General features: G+C 37.3%; 1 protein-coding gene across 1 annotated transcript in view; it reads left to right on the forward strand.

Moving 5' to 3' along the window:
- The window catches only part of XPO4 (exportin 4), a 76,666-nt gene that overhangs the window by 34,338 nt on the left and 19,944 nt on the right, over window positions 1-22,384 (forward strand). The window contains exons 5-9 of the mRNA XM_040583529.1: window positions 4,891-5,007; window positions 5,794-5,947; window positions 15,461-15,573; window positions 17,988-18,145; window positions 18,418-18,592. Coding sequence (XP_040439463.1) covers window positions 4,891-5,007; window positions 5,794-5,947; window positions 15,461-15,573; window positions 17,988-18,145; window positions 18,418-18,592 — 717 coding nt within the window. The remainder of the gene's footprint in view (window positions 1-4,890; window positions 5,008-5,793; window positions 5,948-15,460; window positions 15,574-17,987; window positions 18,146-18,417; window positions 18,593-22,384) is intronic.

Below are 22,384 nucleotides of genomic sequence, written 5' to 3' on the forward strand. Positions count from 1 at the left end.
TCTAAATGCATATTCAGCCTGGCAGTGATCTTAACGTAACAAGGTAGATGGTATGATTTGCTCTGTTCAGGCAAGACCTTTATTCTTTTCAATATATTTACTCATTTTTTCTGTAGGTTTAAATGACAGTTGCAGAAGGCGGGGGGGTGGGGCAGGGCATTGCATGATACTTCAGGTTTTGTAGTAAAATGAATGATTTAATCAAACCTCTGACAACCTAGCTGTATATCTGGTCTGAATTTCAGATCAGAGGAAACATTTTTGGTGTTGGTAGTTAATTCTGCTTTCTCTGTTGGTTTTTCTGCCTCAGAGCTGCTGTACCACATGTCCATTTTTTTCCTAAACTGTACTTGAACTCTTCCTTTCAGATGCTTTGTAACCTAACTACCCCCAAATGAAGCAGTTCACTTATTCCATGGGCAGTCCAGGCACAAGTGTGAAATCCCTTCAAACACTATGGCTTTAACTTTTGTTATAGGGGACATTCCATTTGGAGGAATAAGTTGCATTTACCTTCTGCATCTGAGTTTTATGAACAACATATAAATGTTGTTTGCTGTTAAAATGGTGCATGGTCTGTGTTTTATTAGAGTAATTTGAAAAGAAAACCACTAAAACGATGTTACTACTGGGTGTCTGATTGCCAAGTTAATCTCTTATCACAAGTCCCATTGATCTTCTGTTTGAGCAGCTGAGAGTCTATTTTATGTATAGCGATCTTTCATAAAGTTTATTCCTGGTAATAAAGCTAACTGGGGTGAGTGCCAAGCTATTCTCAGAGGCAGTCTGCTCTCGGCAAGAGAAGTATTTTATTTTGTTAGATGGGGTTATTGTTTGGGTATGTACTTGTGGCAGAACTGGTGAAATTGCTAGCGAGTGAGTCAAACTAGGTTCAGAGGTGTACTCTTACTGGTATGAAGTTAATGGCATTACTGCGCAATAGACATTCAGATCTGACTGTTAATATGATGCCCAGAGTCACGTGCATTTTCTACTTATTACTGTATGGTATTACTAAATTGGATTGTTAATCTCTTCTGTGGCATGGCAAAAACCTTTAAAAAAGCACACTACAAAACAACAAAAAAACCCACTTTCACCCTAGAAGTTTTTATGTATTATGTGCATTCAATTTGATTATGTGTAAGAGGAAGTAATTTTTATTTCACAGAGCACAACTGTATTGGTTTACTTGAAGTTGTTGTTTCTATGTTTTTGAAATCTTTTCTTCTAGTAGCCTACATTTGTGTTGAAGAACTTAATGTCTTGAAACCGAACACATGTGTAAATTTAAAAAAATGGATTTTAAAGTATTAGTAGTTAACCTTCTGTAAAGTTACTTTTCTTAAAGTAAAATCTTACTTTTCTTAAAGTTTAAAGCTTTATTCCAGAATTTCTGAAGTATTACTGTGTATTCAGAAGAGTTCAATAGATGGCAGGGCACATGTTCTTTTGAGCCAATTAGTTTGTTAATATTCATATGAAAATGGCAATCTTGCTGCTATGCACCACAATCTAAAAATTCCGGTGGTCTTATGGCAGGTTTGGGAAGCAGTAGTGGTTTTGTGTGCAGCTTTATGCAAATGCTTGACATTGCAAGGGCAGGTTGCAGGTCTTGATCTGTTCCTCTGCTCTTGTCAGCTAAACTCCTGGGGGCTGGCACCTGCCTTCTAGGATGCTGATCTCAAGCAATCTCCCCTCAGCCTGTTGTTGCGGTAAATTAGTGGCCAGTATCTTACCTTTGGTCTTCTCCTGCTCTGCTGACCCGGATATGTGGGAGTACTTACAATTTGTCATGGACTCAAGGGGTAAGTGCAGATGTAGATAGTCACAGGAGGACATGGATGTGCCTGTAATGCACACAGCACACTTGGGATGGTGAGGGAATGGGGCAGGATTTGCACCCCAGGTACTGAAACACCAAGATGAGAAGGAACTGGTGGGATGCTGGAAATTCAGTGAGAAGGAGGAAAGCAAAGGGATGTAGTGTGGCCTGATGTTCCCTGTGAGCTAGGCTATTGGGGAGAATAAAGTGTGTAAATCTCTAGTAACATTATGCTGCTTTCATGCTCAGAGCAGGTACTGATGACAAAACTAGCTGAAATAGCTCTCGTTAAAGTCAGGGGGACAGGTCACTGTTCAAGCTGCTTTAGCAGGGTCTGAGCAGATTCCGTTGCCCTAGCTGCATCCATTGCCCTTTACATCTTTGAAGAGATTTCTTTACCATCAGTCATAAAATTTAACCTTTCTTTTAAATTTCTCCTTGAAATCAGAAGCACGCAAAAAAAAATCTGGAACACAGTCTTACCATGCAATAGCACATTACTATCCAGACAGAAAGCATGAATTATTATGTACCATATAAACAAAGTAGAGAAAATGGAAGGAGAAAATATCTGTTATTTCAGCTGATACTAATTGTTTGTAATCACAGTGGAAACAAACATATTTATTTTTTTTCTTATTGCTCCTTACCTGTCATTCAACCTTACTGATTTATTCTCCAGTAATAGGCAACCAACTGCAAGTGATAGGTAGTCTGCATCACTGCACTGCCTGTCCTGTGGTCATCTGGATGGTGGCGTGGTGTGAAGGCCTTTTCATGATAAAGCAGAAGCAGCTTAGCTTTAGCCAGGCTGTTGTACTACTGTAGTCATTAATACCACACAGTAATTGTGGTATGCTATAGAGCATCAAACTGTACAGATCTGTAATTGCAACTAATGATGTCCTTCCATCATGGCTTCTCCGAGCTGAAAACTATCAGTGTGTCAGTAATTCAAGCATCAAATAAAAGCCTGTGTTTTAAAAGTATTAAGAGAGCCTTGTGAGACTTCTGCATCTCCTGGCACATAATGAAATTGGGCAGTGTGCTCTGGCAACTTTGCAGTATTCCTTTAAAAAACATGTATTCTTACCTGAAGCATTGTTTTAGATCCAAATTCAGATTTTTTGGGTTTTTATAGTTTGGCTTTTTTCCCCACTCAGATTAATTATTTTCATATGGAACTTCTAATGTTGGATTTAAAACTCAGTGCTAGCCTGCACTGAGGGTTTTTTTTTATATTGGATCAAATCTGGGTTTCCTTTAAATAATTAATTATTGTATAAATAGCTTACACAGAAATTTGGAAATAAAATACTGAAATGTTTGAGCTAATTGGAAATATTTCTAAGTCTAATATAGAACTGACAAAATTGCACTTTTATGGGAGTAAAGTGTGATGCTGTTTTTCGCTGGCTAAACATTGCTTTTATCATATGTGACATGTGACAGTGGTGACTGTAGATGAGAAATAGTCCACTTGAAATAAATAGTTATTGCTTTAAAATGGGAAAGCTTGGATTTATCAACCGATCAGCAATATGCTGGTCTGCTGTACAGCTTTATTATACAGTAGAAGAGAAAACCCATATACTATCACAAAGCCACTGTGTTTGATCGGTCTGGGACTTATTTGGCAAGTAAGAATGTTAATTTAGTGTATACTGGCTAAGATAACTAGTTGTCTGGGGGGTCAAGGTACTGACTTCAGAGGCATTTCTGAACAAAGATGTTGCAGTTGGTGGGTGGATGGCACTGGTCTCAGCTGTTGTATGAGCTTGCATAAATAGTATCATCTCCACTTTAATCTTTCGGGTGTTCAGAGGTAGTGTGCATATTTCTGTTTAACCCCTGGACACTTGCTGGCATGCATGACCCTTTAACAATTCCTATCCCTCTGTCCATCCCTGGCACCTTGGCTCCAAACAGTCTGGGAGGATAGCCAGTGATTTTGAAGTTTTTTGTTAAGAACATCTCTTTAACAAAAAGCGTTTTCATTTCAATGGTATAAACTTGCTGTTGTGCTTGTTACAGTGGTATATGGCACACTTCTAAAGTACGACTTGCATCTCCACTGTATGATATTTACTGCCCTTTGTGTGTAATGATTAGTAAAAAAAAAAATACATTACAACTGGTGATGATGGTTACTGGACTTTGGCATCAGGAAAAAAAGCTTTTTTTTAGTACAAAAACCAGCAACAAAGGCTGGAGCAGTGTGTTTCATAAAGGAAAGTTGGATTGTAAGCTGCATTTCTGGATAAGCATTTGATTTACCTTACCTTAAATTTTGAGAAAGAAAAAGATACTTAAACCTTCAGTCTTCATGGATCTGTCTCTTTAACATTAATGGGCCTTTTTCTCAGCAATTTTTATATTGCTTCAAAGATGTTGTTCTAACAGAGTGGTTTTAAAGGTTATTTCTGAGGCTTGTGGATGCTGTGCTTTGGAGGGAAGTATCTAAAAGCTTTCAAGCATCAGAGCTTTCTGTGTATTCTTTTTTGTTTGTTTTGGTGGGGGAGAAGGAAAAGATGTAATAGATGGTGTGTTGACATAAAACAGGTGGTTTTGACTAGTTTTTCTCACTTTTGGTGGTATACTTTTAATCATGATCAAATATCAACATGGTAAGTGTAGCAAATGCAAAGAAGGGCCAAAACAAACTTCAGAGTGACCTGAACTATTAGATCAACAGAAATAAGTGGAAACTGAATCTTCCATGAAACTAATACCTGGAAAGCCCTGTGCACAGGGAGAGCAAGTAAGCAGCAAGGCTGGGGAATGGATTGCAGTAAGTTTATTTCCATTTTGTAGTGATGATCGCACAGGTGCTAGCATTTATATTGCTCGGATACTTTAATTTCTTTTGTATGGATGGAGCCTTGATGATTCCAGAGATGGTTCACCCAAGATACTCCTGAAAGTTTGACTTGTTCTAGTTTGTGTTAGAAGAAACTGAAGTAATAGTCGTAGAAAAATGCTAATAAAAAATTTAAGAACAACGTAGGTGGTATTACGTTATTGGACATCTCTTAGTTATATTATTCCCCCTTTTTTTTTTATAGCAAACTTTGGCCTGTTCCATTTTAACGGCGTTGTTGAGCGAGTTCTCAAGTTCAAGTAAAACCAGCAACATTGGACTAAGCATGGAGTTCCATGGTAACTGTAAACGTATATTTCAGGTAAACTAGTTCTGTATCAATATCTGCTACCTGTCTTTCCAAAATTTAAATATTGAGAAGCATAAGTACTTTCTTGTGCCAAGTGCATTCAGGTACAGTGTGTGCCTATCAGCATTTAATAGGACAAATATTATATTATAAATGCAGATACTGGCTACTTCAGGAAAGTTGATAATGTATTTTTAAAAAACTTTTTATCAAAAAGGTGCGGTCCCCTTTTGCCCATTTTATGAATGTAGAGCTACAGATCTTTATGTGGTTGGACTCTTTTAATTCCTTGGCTACCAATTGCAAACAAAACGAATACTCTGTGGAACAATGATAGTCTTAAATATAGCTTTGGTTTAAAGCCAAGGAGAGCTATGTATTTAAAAATATTATTGCAGATGGTGTAGTCTGGTTGTCTCAGATGTATTGTTTGGCCGGGCAGAAATGTTTTTGAAGGCATTGCTTTAAACTGTTGTGGAACAACTTACCAACCTTTTTTTCATGCCAAAGACCAACTCTCTCCTCCACCAGCTGTTAAAAACATATTGTTAAGTTTTTCTTTTAATGACTAGCATATATGAGAAAGGTGGGTTTTCTTATCTTATTCTTTACATACACAATATTCTGGCAAAAGTGCGGGGTGTGTTCCGACTGACAACTTCAGAATATTTTCTGTGTTTTAATGAAAAACAGGGTGAAAACAGAAAATTAATTTCTCTTTAGAAAAGTATTTATTTTTAATCAACATTTTAGTGACTGAGAGACTCTATTAATATATTATGTTCGTCCTGACTATAGGAGGACGATCTGCGGCAGATCTTCATGCTCACAGTAGAGGTACTTCAGGAATTCAGCAGACGCGAAAACCTCAGTGCTCAGATGTCTTCAGTGTTTCAGCGTTATCTTGCACTAGCCAATCAGGTCTTAAGCTGGAACTTCCTTCCTCCAAATTATATCCTTTTAATGTCAGGCCCTTTATTTCAGCTGACTTCTACTGGGTGATAAGTGAAGTCTTTGTGAGGAGAGAAAAATGTAAAACTTACAAGCCTTATATTTATATAATCAGAGAGACAGATCTCCTTATATATCCTTGATCTATGTTTTCTTCCATTAGTGCTCTTGGTCGCCCCTGCTAACAGATGCTTACATACAGAAGCTGCTGTTGCTCTTCATTAAAGTTTTGAAGTATTTGATATAAAAGGCAAAGCTAATTCAGTTATGGGTTGATGGTCTGTCTGGTTGGTGCAGGGGAGAGAAGTGTAACATGTTTTAGTGCAGAGCCAAATGGTGAAGAGGTCTGAGCTCTGTTGAATTTTTGTGCAGAGATCTGATCTGTCCTAATTTTCTCCCTCAGAGGAGGAGGGGGCAGGTAAATGCCCCATCATCTAGGAATGTGCATGCTCAACCAATGCCCCATAAAAGAGCATGGTCATATACTTTTTCTTCAGATCAAAGAAAACCTATTACACACTCTAGTATTTGTTAGCTGAGAGAAGAAATGGCATCTCCTTTTTAGGCAGGTACCACTGCTCCCATTTTGACATTTGTGATGTGTGCTGATTATGAAAGTCCAGAGAAAGATGGAGATGGAAAGTAGAGGAGAAAATAGAAATCAGAAGAAAAAACAGTCTTAGTGAGGGAGAGAAGAAAAAAAGATAGAAGAGTGCTCAGTCCAAAAAATGGGCTCGAAGAATGTTGTAGAAATAATCACATTCTCTATTTAATAGAGGGTTGAGACAGCACTTGCAGTTAAAACATTACAGTGCCTCTTTTAATAGCAAGATCATCTTTAAGATGCTCAGCAAACTTTCCAAGAACCAAATTTTTAAGCTGGCTTATAAACTTTTTTTTCTTAAAAGCCTTTGAAACTGCTGCTAAGTTATACTGCATGAATCTTGATGTTGCTTTCAAATCCACTGTAAAGGATTTGATTATCTTTTCTGGTCTGACAGTCAGAAGGCAATATCTGTGTGTTTCTGTTGTCTTGATTCTGTTCAAAAATTAAACTTATTTAAAACTGGTTATTCCTTGGTTCACATCGCAGAATACCAGTTACATTGTCTTTATGGAAGGTGCCATGGATTAAAAATAAGTACTGCACTCCTATTAATCACTGAAGTGATTTGGCAGGGGTCCAAAAAGGAATTTAGTGCGTATGCCTACAGGACCAAGACTGGAGTCAAATTATTGTATCTTATAAAAGCTTTTGGAAGAGGATTTGAGATTTGTAAGAATTCAAATAATGTGTGAACACTTTTTTTTCCCTAAGCTGTAATCTTAAATAGAAAGGAAATGCTCTTGTGTTGTGCAGTGGTAGTTTCCTTTGAATTTTAGTCTTGTTCTCTGCAAACCTCTGTGTATTCCTAAATACTGATCTGGTTGCAGTTTGAAAGTGAAGTCTGGTGGAACTAGATGTTATTGTGGTTTAACGCTGGCTGGTAATTAAGTGCCACGCAGCCGCTCGCTCACTCCCACCTCACCCAGAGGGATGGGGAGGAAAATTGGAAAGGAATGTAAAACTCGGGGGTTGAGATAAGAAAAATTTAATAATTGATATAAAATAAAAATGAAAGAACAATAATAATAACAGTTATAATGAAAAGGAGGGAGAAGGAGAGAGAAATGAAATCCAAAGGGAAGAGAGGCAAGTAAACAAGTGACACACAGTGCAGTCGCTCAGCACCTGCTGACCGATGCCCAGCCGGTCCCCAAGCAATGATCAGCAGTCCCCAGCCAACCGCCTCCCGCCTCCCCCCCCCCCCCCCCCCCCCCCAGTTTATATACTGAACACACTGTCCTATGTTAGGTATGGAATATTTCTTTGGCCAGTTTGGGTCAGCTGTCTGGGCTGTGTCCCCTCCCAATTTCTTGTGCCCCTCCAGCCCTCTGGCTGGCAGGGCCTGAGAAACTGAAAAGTCCTTGACTTACTATAAACATTACCCATCAACAACTAAAAACATCAGTGTGTTACCGACATTTTTCTCACACCAAATTCAAACCACCCCTGCACCAGCTACTAAGAAGAAAATTTACTCTATCCCAGCTGAAACCAGGACAGATATATACAAACAAGATGTAGAGCCTTGGGAGTTCCAGCTTTCATTCATGCCTCTATATAATAGGAAGTGATTTAGTCTGTAGGTGCTAGTAAGTAAGTGTTCATTGAAACAGCTAAGTAAGCCATACTGCTACTTAAGTTGAACAATGTTTTCTGCTGTTTGGCCTACTTTAGATACTACAGGTATCTGTTAAACAAGTTCTGGCCGCACCTGGAGATCAGATGAACCTTTAGTCTGAACCACCCTGAATGTTGTTAACATGGCAGTATTTCAAATCTTTACATAACTTCTGTTCCACTTGATATTGTCGTCTTGTTTTCTACCATTGGACGTTTCATTTTGCTGTAAGAATTACAGCACCAGCTTGGGTCTTCCTCCTCAATGTAGCAACCTGTTTTCACAGGAGTTGGAATGGCTTTAATTGTCCTTGAGAAATGCGGGTCTTAGCTGATGAAGATTCAGTAACTGTTGGGGCTTGCAGCACCATGTTTATTGTGTTATGGCATGAACCTTCCTTAATAAGCCTGGTTTAAAAGTAATTGTTGGCTGTTAGCTCATGGGCAGTGAAACTTAACTTGGCTGTGGTTTCTAAATAGATAGCACATTACATAAGAATGTAAGAATTGCTGTGTTGATTGATCAGTTGGTATCCTTTCGGTATCTTCTTTCCAAATCTTTACATACGGCAAAGCAACGGACATAAATTTAATACTGGAAGCATAGAGTAAAATGATCCGTTGTATCCTCAGATAAATCTTTTTTCCTATATTTGGTATTTCCCCTGGCAAGATAGTATTGATTCTCAGTATGCCCTGCAGCATAACAGTAATCTGCAGCATTTGTATGTAATCTTTAGCAGGATTCTTGTACCTCCCAAAAAAGGAAGTAGCGTAAGTGTGCCTTAACTCTACAGTGACCATCACCAAGAGGCATGTTGTTTAAATCACCAGGTTGTGCGAACTGCATCAAGAGAGATCACTTTTCAAGAGTTCTTGTGCTGTTGTAGCATAACTTAGAATGTGTCACATCGCTAAATGCAGTCTTGGTCAATGCTGCCACCATTCATAATGCAAGAGTTGTAGTAAGCCTGTATTGTCTATTGCTAGCATGAAAGATGTGTTCTGGAATAGCCACCTCATTGGAGCAATGAAAGAAAAGAGGCTGGGACTACTTTCAATTTGGGACTTTGTATTTTTCAAGTGTCTGGGGGTGTTGTGCCTGCAATAGGAAGAGCAGGACATGATGACATAGGAGGATTCCTTTCAGTCATATGCATTTCTTCCATTTCATTTTCTAACACACAGGCAATCATCTATTGTTACTTTTATCTGCTGCCTCAAGGTATTAGTTCACCTGGTGTTTGTGGATGCTTCAGAGGGTTTTGGCAGTATTGTTGGCAGTGATAGTAACATAGGATTCCTATTTTGCACTAAGAATGTATGGTAGTCTGTTCTGGCATGTTGGCTTCTGTAGAGTTTCTTTTTTCAGTGCTGTTACAGCACTGTTAAATGTTGTTTACTTGGATGGAACTAGTTTTAACTGCATCTTTTCTTAGATGAATGTTTTGACTAATTAAGGAGGTACAGGTGATCAGTACTAAGAGGTACAGCCTTTTCCTTTACAAGAGTGCCTTCAAGGATCTCACTTCTAGTTCACTGTGATTGTCCAAAGTCTCCAGTTAAGGAGCTGAATGTTGCTGGGCTTTAATTCATCTTGACATGGACATACATGTCCTGTGGAGCCAGGGTGTAATTATAATTTATATTTTTACCTCTAGAGATATTTCTCAGTTCTTGGGATTTCTCTGTTGTCAGCAGACACATTCTAACAATTTCAGATGAATGTCCTCAAATACAAAAGTTCTTAAAGACAATATAAGATTTTTGTCCAGCTGTCTCCCCTTTATAAAAAGGTGTCTGTTATCTATCGTTAGGAGCTGTCATACAACTACTTACCCCTTATTCTGTAACCCGTGGATTAGAGAACAGGCTGCCCAGGGAGGTGGTGGAATCCCCATTCCTGGAGGTGTTTAAAAAACACAATGTGGTGCTTAGTGGAATGGCTTAGCGATGGACTTGGCAGTTCTGCGTTAACAGTTGGACTTGATGATCTCAAAGGTCTTTTCCAACTTAAATGATTCTGTGATTCTATAGTATGTGAATAAAGAGAAACCTGAGCTGTAGTTTCTTGATTTCTATTTGGTGCCTCTGCTTGCTTGGAGGCAAGCTGGCAAATTTTCAACTGTAGAATAGGGGGTTGGATTTAAAATATAGGTTATGTAAACCTAATGGGATGCACTCCACTAATGTGCGTCATTGCTGTTCCATTGAGATTAATGGTGCAGTGGCAATTGTATGAACTGACTGAAGCTTTTGTCTGATCTGAATGTTTGGGGTTTTTTAAGTGTGTGTGTTCCTTAGCCACGCAATTAAATGAACAAAGCTTTTCATATATCTGTTTTGAAAATGTCTTCTAAGCCTCAAGCCAGAATGAGACCTCTCTGGGAGATCCTGTGAGCTATGTAGTTCTGCAGACTTTCAAGATTTGAACTTGGTCCAACCCAGATTGATATCATCTGTTATGCATAATGGAAGTGCATGAGAAACACACAGAATGCTCCAGGAAACTTGAGGTTTGTTTTGAGGGATGATTCAGGTTGACATTGCTGCTGAAAAAGCATCCTGCCTTTAGCACCTCCCATAAGCATGATACTGAGCAGGGAACCACCTGGCTGGAAACTTCTTTTTTAGCAGGTTGAGGTCCCCAGTTCGATTTATTGCAAAAAGTGCAGGTTCAATCATTTCTGTAGAGCAACACCACAATTTCCTTGAGCTTTTCTTAGGCCTTCTGTTTGTTAGCAGCCTGGAATTATCCAGTATTTGCTACAGCATTCTGTTGTTATCTGAAAGATGAAGGGTTGGAGTACTATCCTGGCTATTGCTTGGGATAGAAAGAAAAATTTTATGTAGTTAAAATACCTGTATTTAAGAAAAGTGCAAGATGGGGCTGCATTTTACTTTTATCAGACCTATCAATCAGGTGAAAACTGACCTGACTTTGAAATCCCTGATGTTTACAAGTTATTTCCAGAGTACTATGTGTTTTCTTGACAATCCTGTCTAGCAACTTTTTAAAACAAAGTTGGGCAAAGCCAAGAAGATGGACAGATCCCCTGAATTTGGTCATAATTACACCAAACATGTTTGTGTTGATACTGAACTTCTTAACAATTACTTTCATCATTTGGGTTGTCCTGAATGAATTTTGGAATCGGCTTGCAATGTAAGAGCATCTTAAAAGCATTAATGTCAGAACAGGAAAGGAGACCCAGTAAATGACTCTTTTTAATAAGGGGAACTGATAAAATATATAGGCGTTTTCCTCTTCTGCTGTCTTGCCTCAGCAGTTTTAAGTTTCCAGTTTTACAGTGACTTGTCATCAGCTTCCTAGATTGCAGCCAGTACGTAGTGGAAAGGTGTGACTCTGGAGCTGCATTTGCGTGGCAGTCTCTTCTGTATAGGTGCTTTAAGTGAAAGTGATCAGCTTGCATACTATTAGCTGTATAACCATAGAAGCAAATTGTGACAGGAGCTTCAGAATCCACCTGGATGGTCAACATGGGCCTTGGTACTGGTATGGTTACACTGCTAGCGGCTCCAGAATTGGCCAGTTTTAAAATTAGCTTGGGTCTTTCTACACTTCCTATGCCTGTTGCTGCAATCAGAGTCCAGTGTCTCCAACACAAAGTAGTTACTTCATTCTCATGGCAGTTAAGAATACCCGTGTTTAATAATTAAATGTCTAAGCATACGTTTCTTCTGAATGCTGGATACGTTCTGCTGAGTGTCAGTTATATAAAGATCTGTGAAGCATTTCTCCATAGGGGGCAGCAAGCCTCTGCATCACTTAGGCAGCTGCTCCTAGACTCATGTGCTTGGCTGACTAGATAGCAAGCCAGAGGAGGTTTTAGAAATCCAAATAAACTCAGCGTGTTAACGTTGTAACACTGGATGTCAAATTTCCAAGCAGTTACCTTTCTAATGCAGCTTTTTATTTGTAAGATACAAATCTAAGACTGACACAACACTCTCCAGAAAGGTTCTAAACAACAAAGGTAAAGTGATTAAAATAGTGTTTAAGATATTTGGGCCTTTGCACTCCTGAAGTTTTCCCTCCATTTGAGTTATTCTTCATTCCTGGGGACAAATTTGTGAATGGGGGTCTAGCAGAGGAAATCTCAGCTTTGATTTTTTTTGAGTTCCTAATTTACTGCTTTGTCGAAGGGCAAGCCTTACCTGTCTTAGGAAAAAGACCATGGGATCCATTCTCAGATATTGGAAATTGTGGGAAGTCCTGAAGTGAAGCATTACAATCCCTTATGTCTGCCTTAGGATATGAAATATTTTGATACTCATCTTCACCTGTCAGTCCCTTCCTAGGAGAGAGGCAAAGAGTGGGAGGAAAACTACGTTTATCTTTAATTTTCTTTTTTTCAAGAAACATGTAAACTTTATTTTTCCAAATTACTTAAAAGGGATTACTTATTGCTTCAGCTCATGAAACAAAACCAAGAGAGCATAGAGCTAATGGCTACGTACATAAATTTAGGCCAAGATAAAAGAAAATCTGTCTTAAACATTATGGTCTTTTCCTCTTCCTCTCTAAACACTAATTAGCATATGAGCCTTATCATACATTAAGGTATCTGGTTATATTCTTATGCTTTTCGGTAGAGCTTTTTACATCTTATTGAATAATCCGTTCTGATTCAAGCAGAAGTTTCTAGTCTTTAGGAATTGGTGTCCTAAGTCTTGTGAACTGGGTGAAACGTTGCCATGTTTCTGGTAGCTGTTTCCTAGCTTGGATTTCCAGGTCATTAAAGTGAATTGTAATGACGGTTATTAATTTTTCAGTAGAATTGGGAACATTACAAGCATTCGTATTGATTGTAAACCACTTCTGGTGATACTTTTTCATTCAAAAAACAAAGAAACAAAAAAACCTTACCCAGACCCCTCCAGGATGGCATAGTAGACTGATGTATGTTTATCATGTCTATGCTATAGCTTGAGCGCTTACAAAAAAGTGTTGCACTGGTTCTGTACTTTTTGTTTCCTCAGAAGTATTGAGAAGTAAATTCATTTTTGGTAATGAAGACTGCATTTGTCCCATTGTACATGGTACATGGACATATCCCATAGTACATTGTACCCATGTACTAGGTAATTTAGTGCCACTTTTTTTCAGGTTGGGCATAACTGGACTGCTGCTAATAAGGCTGAACCGTAGCACAGAATAAGTTGAGGTATTTCATGGCAGCAAGCATCTCCACCGCCAATTTATGCTGACGTTTGTTTGCATATATCTAGTACGTGATGCAAAATGGGTATAAGATCTCCATGATGGGTGCAGGCGTAATTTGTATTATTCACTGAACAGATATTTTACCCACAAATCTGCTATTGTCAAATGTGTCATCAGTCCATTAGCGTGAGAATCGGTACTAAAAATAACAGGATAGGGCTGCTAAATACTGAGGCTTGTTAAAATAGTGACAGCAAACTAGCTCTTCTTTCATTCCATGTGAAAAGTGTTATGTAGCTGGTCCTCTCTGAAGACTCAAGTAGCGAAGAGCAAATTGATTTTCCAAGACTGATGAAGATCTATAATCATCTTCTGGTCTTGATATATTTCTTGATATATTTATTGGAGAGTTACAGTAAAGGACACTCTTGTCGATGAACGATTTTAAATCACTGTTTTTTCTAAAACGTTCCAAATGAAAAGGGGAAAAAAACATAGCTTAATTTGCCATATAAAATTAGTTTTATTTTTTAAAAATATGTAATATTACTCCTGATAAAGGATGCTTGTATGTGATAATTTCATGCCCATACTTTTTTTTTGTTTTATCTGGGAGAACTGAACCATTTTTGATCACTTAAATTATGCCTGTATTTCAGATGGAAGTAAAATAGACAATTCTGTGAATTTTAGTTTTTCCTCGTCTGAAATAATGCAGATCTGGTATGGTTCAACACACATTGATATTTTTGAAAATGGTGAAATTGGTTTTGTTTTGCACAAATGTGAAAATCCCTGATTGTTCTCATGCATTATAATGTGCTGACAACAGTTCTGGACACATACCACCAGTGGAGGTCCACTTGGTACTGTGCCGTGGAAAAAGTCGCTTTTTTGTAATGTGATGCTGCACAGTATTGTTAGGAATTTTTGGTTTTGGCAGAACTCGGAAGATAAGTGTAAATAAACTAAAATTGTGCATCCTGCCTTGTGCCACAATTCTTCATATCAAGCTAGATGTTTGCTTATATATTGTTCTTTTAAAGCCCGTCAAAAGTTAAGCGGTCTGCTTTCTTGAATGGCACCATTCTTCTAGACATACAAGTACGTTTTGAGATGCCTTTTTGTATAATATCTCATGACTTACAGTACAAAAGTTAATGCAGTTCATTATCAGTAAGTAAATTACATGAAGCTGAGTGTGCTGTTACTTATTTGAATGGGTTAGAAAGGGATCAGAGAGAATAATGAAGGGTTTAAAAAAGACAAATAAAAACGTTAAGTTGCTGAGTTGAAGCAGTTTTACTACTACTTGGGTTGGAGGGTGTCACAGAAGGACACTTTAAAAAATCTTTAAGTACTCTTCTGTATGATTGGACTGACAAAAAAATGTAACCTGCTTGTTTAAATGTTTTTGCTCATGTCTCTGTTTTTTCTGTACTAGAGCACTTGCAGAATTTTGTAAATCAAGTTATGCCAGAACACATGGCAAGAAGTAAAATGAGTGCAGCAAAATCGTGGCTTCATGATGTGTGCATTTTTCATGTGTCTCTTACAAACGTGTTTAGTATGACAATGCCTTGTGGTGCCTTATGCTTTTGTTCTTCACTGTGTGATTAAAAAAAATGTAGATTAATGCAGGGCTAACATATCTGCATTCTGTGACGCATATTTGGCTATTTAGAAAAATAGGATATGGATTTCAGTGAGCTATCTTTAGCTATCGTAAGGCCTTTTTAAAAGCTGCCAGGAAAATTTTTTAGAAAATGATTTCCTATTTTGCATAAATTTTAACACCTGTTAATTGCGGTTGCTTTTTTCCCTTCTCGCTGTGTCACATTAGACACTCTGGTTATCAAAGTGATCGTATCACTATGGTATGTCTCATAATTATGATCAAACTGTTATCTAACATTCCTGGAGCATTCTTTTTTTCAATACTTAATACCTTTTATTCCTTGGCCTCATGCATGAATTATGCTGTGTATGTGAAGAGGCTTAAAGTTTGTTTCCATTACATTCTTTCTGAATGGATCCTGTTGTATCTAGGATTTTTTTAAAGCCAAGTAGGAATGTTATTGTTGACCTTGACACCAGATAACTGGGCAGACATTATATAGCTATGTTTGAATCCTCACAAAATGTGATGCTAAAGCCAACAGAATCCTGGCGTGAGACCCTCCTGGACAGCAGAGTTATGGAGCTTTTCTTTACAGTAAGTTTCTTTCTTCAACTTTCATAGTCCAGACCACAGGGAAAGCAGCTCCTTCCTGTGCTAGAACTGTATTGTTGGACTCTTCCTTTTGCATCAGGTAGGACTGATTCCGTTAACTTCAGCTTGCTTATCAAAGCACACAGAAGTGTTGTATTTTTCCTAGGTTACCAAATGTGTGTATTGCCTATAAATTGCTTTAAATTGATGACCATTAACAAAAGGAAAAGGTGTGTGGTTATCTAAACTTTTTTACATTTAATACTTCTGGACATGTATACATCAAATGAAACAGTGTGGTGAGCAGTAATTGAGTATATCTTTCAGATAAGGTGTAATGGCTCTCAAAAAAGATCAAATGAACAGTATGTTTGCAGATCTTAAAGCATTTGCTCAACGGAACAGCTGAAAATAAGCAATGTAGTTACAGTTTTCTAGCCAGTTTCAGCATACAGAATTCTTCATCTCTTTCCTCGGCATAAAGTAAGTTCAAACAAGTTAAAATAGATTAAGTTAGGAGGGATGGGGAAGAGTAGAGTTCGGAGAGGGGAATGTAATACTCTATTTCTATAACTTAAACTATGATATTAAAACCAGTATTATTTTCTTCCTACAACTGTTAGAAGTTTGTAGTCATTGCTCAGCTAGAAGTTGCTGCAGCAGCAACATATATTGGCTTACATATTTGTTTACTGTGCTGTGTTATATTACATCTCTTGGGACCTGAGAATTCAGCATTCTCAGGCTATTCTCATTTTTGCAAAACAGAGAAATAATGTGCTCAAAACTTGGATGAAGATGTTGGTAGGCAAAGTAAATTTAACTCTCCCGTGCTGCTTGAGAGAGTTGTCTGATAAGTGTTTGGATACATGTCTATCCTTTATAGGATTTTTTGATAAATTAGATTAATTTTTTTAAAGTTTTTTTTGACTGCAAGTTTATCTGTTCCAGCAGTTTTGAAAAGGTGAAAAAATCACTGGCAGAACTCTTAGCAGCTACACACAATCTGAACAGCTGTCTAGACTATCCAGACAGTTGCTACTGTCAGCTGTGAACCTCCACATGCAAATAACTTTTTTGGCTTACATATTAACCCTTCATCGTTTCATAGTATGAAATTGTCAGAATTAGATAATCTGTTTCTTTGATTGGTTTACCATTACTAATTCATGATTAGAATAATGTTTTGAATAGCATGCAGAATTGTTTTAATACATTTGCATTTTACTTAATAGTAACCAAAACTCGCCTGTATTTGATTATTTTTGAATGAATGCTAGCCAGGGCAGTATGCTGTCAGTTTTGGTTTTAGATTCCTGATTTGCAATGGTTGAGGCTTGTAGTCTTAGTTTGCTATTTGAAGTAATGTAAGTGAATGGTAGTAATTTATATTCATTTATCTGATCTGAGAAATTTTAATAACCCTGCAAAAGTTGGCAGGACTGCCACGTTAAAGAGAGCGCTTTCAGTTCTAATCTCAGCTTAGTGTGGGAAGTGTATTAGGAGGGGAATTTCTCTTGCAAGGTTTGTTTCTCCTGCTAGTTTGATCTTTCAGAGATTAACTGTGCAGCTAATACAACTAGTTATGAGTTGGGTGATGTTGCAACTATGATGCCACAGAGAACTGGTTAGTGTTTTAAAGGTACTTTTGTGTATAATACTGTTGAATAATTTACCTAAATTTGCTTCTGGGTGAAAAAGCTACCCTGTATTTATTTATTTATTTATTTATTCATTCATTAAGTCTTATGTGACAAAATAAGAGGCACAAGCCTAAGAAAATTCTTTAAATCCATATTTGACAATTACAATAAGTATGTGAAAAAATAGTAAGATTTGAATCTAGCGAGTTTTACCAGCAGAAGTAATGACATAACAGTTTGCAGAAATGTGGGAAGATTACTGTTGGCCTTGTATAATGTAAGGGTGTTGCCAAGGAAGTGATGCACTCATTTTTGTATGTCTTCAGTGTTTACCTCTGCTAAAGAAGCATCTATATAATCTTGATTGAACTTGTTGACTAACTTTAGCGAGACTCCGCTGCCTAGGCATAGTTAGCATAATAGAGATGACTGTCATTATTGCTGTTTTTAGAAGGAGCAGTATGTCTGACTGGCTGACATCTGTTTCTCTCTTTAAAGCATAACATTCAGTAGACAGTTCAATTTTCAACGTGTAGGTGAGACTTAACTAAATGTTAGTTTCAGTGAGTTAATTCAAGGCTTGCAATTTTGTGAGCCGAGTCTCAATCTTGATATTTACTATGGTTTAGAGAGCTGTAGAAACCCTTGCATTTCAGACTGAATGGAAGTTATAGTAAGCTTTTTTTGGTGTGTGCTCTTTTGGATTGAGCACCATGTGACTGTTGTAAGAACACCCTATTTTCGTGTATTATTAACTATCTCACTTCCCGAAAGGTACATCGAAAAATCAGAGAAGATACAGATATGGCCCAAGATTCATTACAGTGTCTGGCACAGCTGGCATCTTTGCACGGGCCAGTCTTTCCCGATGAAGGTTCACAAGTCGATTACCTGGCACACTTCATTGAGGGATTACTGAATACTATCAATGGGTATGTATGCCTGCTCTCTAAATTTAGATGGCATCGTTTAATCTTCAGTTTGGACTGTAGCGTATCTGTGTAGAGAACTAGCACGGCTTGCTTATTTCTGGGTATACTTGTGTTTACTGTTGGATTACTGAAATTCAGAAAAAGCAGTTTAAAGCAGGTGGTGCTTAAGTAATATGATGTAGATTTATTGATTGAAAACGTATTGAAAAAAATCAATTCACTTTTAGCATTTTTCTTAATGGCCAAAACCTAACTGCTGTTTCTATCTATAGAATTGAAATAGAAGACTCTGAAGCAGTGGGAATTTCCAGTATTATCAGCAACCTGATAACTGTATTTCCTCGCAATATTTTAACTGCCATTCCAAATGAACTTTTCTCTTCATTTGTTAACTGCCTTGCACACCTCACTTGTTCTTTTGGAAGAAGTGCTGCCTTGGAGGAAGTGGTAAGTATCCATTCTCAAATAGTAGGTAGTCATTTTTTGTCTCTCTCTATTTGTGATAAGCATGACATGAGAATTTGGTTGTTTTATTAGTAACTGTTGTGCATTCAGTGGTTGTGCTCTAGATACTTCTGAAATCACATCTGAGAGGATTTTCTTTTCATTTCAAACCACGTAATGAACATAATTGCACACTGTGTGTATCTTTCAGACTTTATTTTGATTTAAAGCACTCTTCTCAATTTTAAGAGGAATAATTTAAAAATATTAAAGTCCTTAAATATTGCTGACTTACTTTTGTAGGACTTCTGAAAACTGATGTACATAATGAGCAAACTACAGTCCTGAAAACTTAAAATGACTGCATGAACATATGGACAGACTGAAACTTAACTGCTGTCAGGAGTTCCGAGTCAGGAACTCTTGTTTTAAGTGAACGTAGCTATTAAGACCTGGTTTTAACCCCATACTTCTAAGCTGTTCAAATGATCCCTTCATTGCTGACACTTCAAATTCTGTGTACAAATCTAGCACGTGAATTCAGAGGATTTTTTTTTATGTTTACTACTTTCAGACTTTGGCTGTAACATTAGAGAGATAGCCTAAGTCTTCTGCTTCTAAAAATGACATTAAAAATAAAAACTTCTAAGGAGACCTAGTTTAAGGAAAAAAGCCCATAGAATGAAGGTGAATAATCTTGCACTTAAGCTACTTACGTGCAGTAGCTATTGTTCTAAAATGATACTATTGAGATACTAGCCAGTATCTCCTCATTGCCATTAAAAAGTACAGATTTTTACCAGTTCTGCTATATTGACTGGGCTTAATTACCTGAGTTTGAAAATAATTACAGAAATAATTACAAAGTTGATGGATGTGTTTCTTTACCAGAGAACAGAGGTGTGTTAGCATTCATCGCAGGGCATTCAATCATGTCTTTGCTGCCAGGTTAAAATATATTACATCTGGCCCCACACTCAAACTTTCAAGTGTGTTCATGTCTTAATCAAAAAATTGACAATTAAATTTAGAATCTAAAATATAGGTACTCTCCAAACCTTATTGGTCAAAACTTGCCCTGCTTTTCAGATTCTTCTAGTAGAACATTGAACATATGTTCTGGTGCTCACTAACACATTTAGGAATGCTCCTGAAGCCTTTATAGAAAAGATTCAGCAAAACCGTAGGCACCTATGTTTTAAATTAAAGGGACTAAAGGGATATTGTTTCCTCAATTAGCCTCTTGTTACTTCAGAGCTAGAATGTGCAACCATGTTTAACGAAAACAGTGCTCAACCTAACACCATTCAAAACACTTCATCTCTTAGTAAAAGCTTATGGTAGCTTGTACCACTATTTGGTACAAAGTTTTTGGAAATGACTGGTCAGTTATGTCTAGTAAACTGTGGCTGCCTACACTTAAATAATCCGATAGGTTTTGCTGAAGAAAGGTATTTTTACTATTAAACTTACATGTTCTCAGATTCAGCAACAACAGAAAGAAAGAATGCAAGATTTCTTGTTTGTTTTAAGAGAAAATTTTCTCACTGTCCTTGAATATTTATATCATTTTGTGGAAAGACAAACATTATACTTTCACCCCTTCCATTCTGTCATAGCTCTTACAGATATCTCAACTTCAGTCTGTCTCTGATTTGGAGAATGATACAGAATTCTGTGCTGATGAGCCTTCAGAATAATAGTTCTTATACCTTAACAGTGTGTCAGCAATAAGGCATGCTACCAAGATTTAAGTTATTGCTGACATAATCCAAATGACATAATGATACTGCGTGCTGTGCATGTAGAAATACTGCTTTGCATCCCTGAAAACCATCTTTTGGCTTAGGAATGTCCCAGCCATGGTTAATGTGTTCCCTGAGCTTCTTGCTTAGACTGTTTGCAGTGACACCTTCTGTGAGCTCATGTGCTGTCCTCAGTGCTGTGAGGGTTAGTTTATTGTGCAAGTTGGACCAGTAATCTCTTCCTTTAATAGCACTGGATCTGAGAGAAGCAGCTTGTCCACAGCTGTGCTTAATCTTGCTTAACAATTAATGCTTATGCAGAAGTAGAAATCAAATAGTCCATCTGAATTAGTGATGAGTATGAACAGGATGTTGGGTGAAAAATCAAATATAAATAGAAATTATACCAAAGGTTTCTTTTTCTCAAAATGAATCTTAATGCACTGTTCCCGTTTCATGGTATTATTAAAAAACGTCACGTGATGGGAGAAATCATTCTGAATTTGGTCCTCTCATGTGCTTCCAACTCTTTCCAGCTTGTTGCTGCTTGACAAATTTTAGAAGTGTTCTTTCTTCAAAGGGTCAGCAGACTGAAGGAAGAAGTAGCAATTTTCTGTTTTTTCCCGTACTAGAGAAATTAAGTATCTTTGCTTTGACTTTACTGGTTGGATCTTGCCTTTCCTGAAGATCTGAATTCTGAACTGGGCTCTGCCATTGCTTCTGTTGGATCCATCAGAATGATTCAGCTTCCCCATCTACAGCATGTCACTTAGTTTACCTGTACGACACCTTTGGTAGCCTAGCTGTAGCTAATATGATTGAGGATTTTTGGTAAGGTTCCTTTGTGACCAAATTTGTTCAGTATGGATAAGCTCTTTCTGCTGTTTGGGCACATAGTTTATAGAGGCACTTATTAATCCTACCTTCCTGATGAGAATACTGTAAAGTGTTAAAAACTTTTTTTTTTACCGTGACATTAACTTCTGTATTACCTTCTGAAATTATTGAATTGAGGGGTTTTGTTTTTCATAAAATGGCATGTCTGTTTATTGGCTCATGCTCTGGATTCTTATAGGTGATTATATGTATGTTATAAATGTAGATATATTACACATTTCAAAATATTTCAGGATTGAATGAGTTGTCTATGAATTCGGTTGTCCTTTAGCCAAGTTTTAAAAAGACTTGTTGTGGTGTCCATCCTGTATTTGTGGCTTATGTTAACTTAGAATATAATTTTGCCTCTCTTTGTCATCTTCAGGTTTTGTTTTCACACTAGCATCAGTGTCCCCCGTATTTAACTTCTGTAAATATGACCGCTTTGCAGTTACAAAATGGTGCTGTGAAGCTATCTTGAAATGCTTCCAATGTGATATCAGTTTTCCCTCTTAATCAGTCATCCAGACAATGTTTTCTTTTCCTTGCCTGTTCATCCAGCTGTGTGTGTAACTTCACTGAAAGTCAGGAATTCTTCTGTCTGGAGCATGATTAAGGCCTTAATATCTCTTTATTTCATCAGTGAATCATTTTACTAAGCTCAGCTATCTCAAAGTAACTTTTGCAAGCACTCCTGTGGGTTAAAACTTCTTAGAGGAAAGAAATGTCCTTTGGCAGCATCCATATGGTCACATTTTAAGTTACTTGAAGTTGGATATATTTACTGAAGGTCAGTTTTTTGCATCAAATAAAAAAGTTAGTAGGTACATTAAAAATACTTTTAAAAAGAAATGGCCTCTTTGCAATTTGGGTTCTCTAGTTTGCCTGTAATGCAGGACTTTGTTTTTTGGATGTGTTATTCCCTTTTGCAACTTATGTACTACATAGAAACATAGATAAATAACTAAGAACATGAAGCATCTGTTACAATGCACTAAGCAATTGGAGGTGCAGGCTTATTCTGTGGAATTCAGCTTTTTTGGGGGTTTCATTCATAGAATGAGAAGTTGTGTATCATCATAAAAAATGGCTACTTGCAGTGAGGTTTCTTGAAAACATGCAGTCTTACAATGATTTCGTCTGGAACAGAAAATCATCATCTTTTCCCTCTTTA

This window comes from Falco naumanni, chromosome 2 (assembly GCF_017639655.2).
Source record: "Falco naumanni isolate bFalNau1 chromosome 2, bFalNau1.pat, whole genome shotgun sequence".
NCBI lineage: Eukaryota > Metazoa > Chordata > Aves > Falconiformes > Falconidae > Falco > Falco naumanni.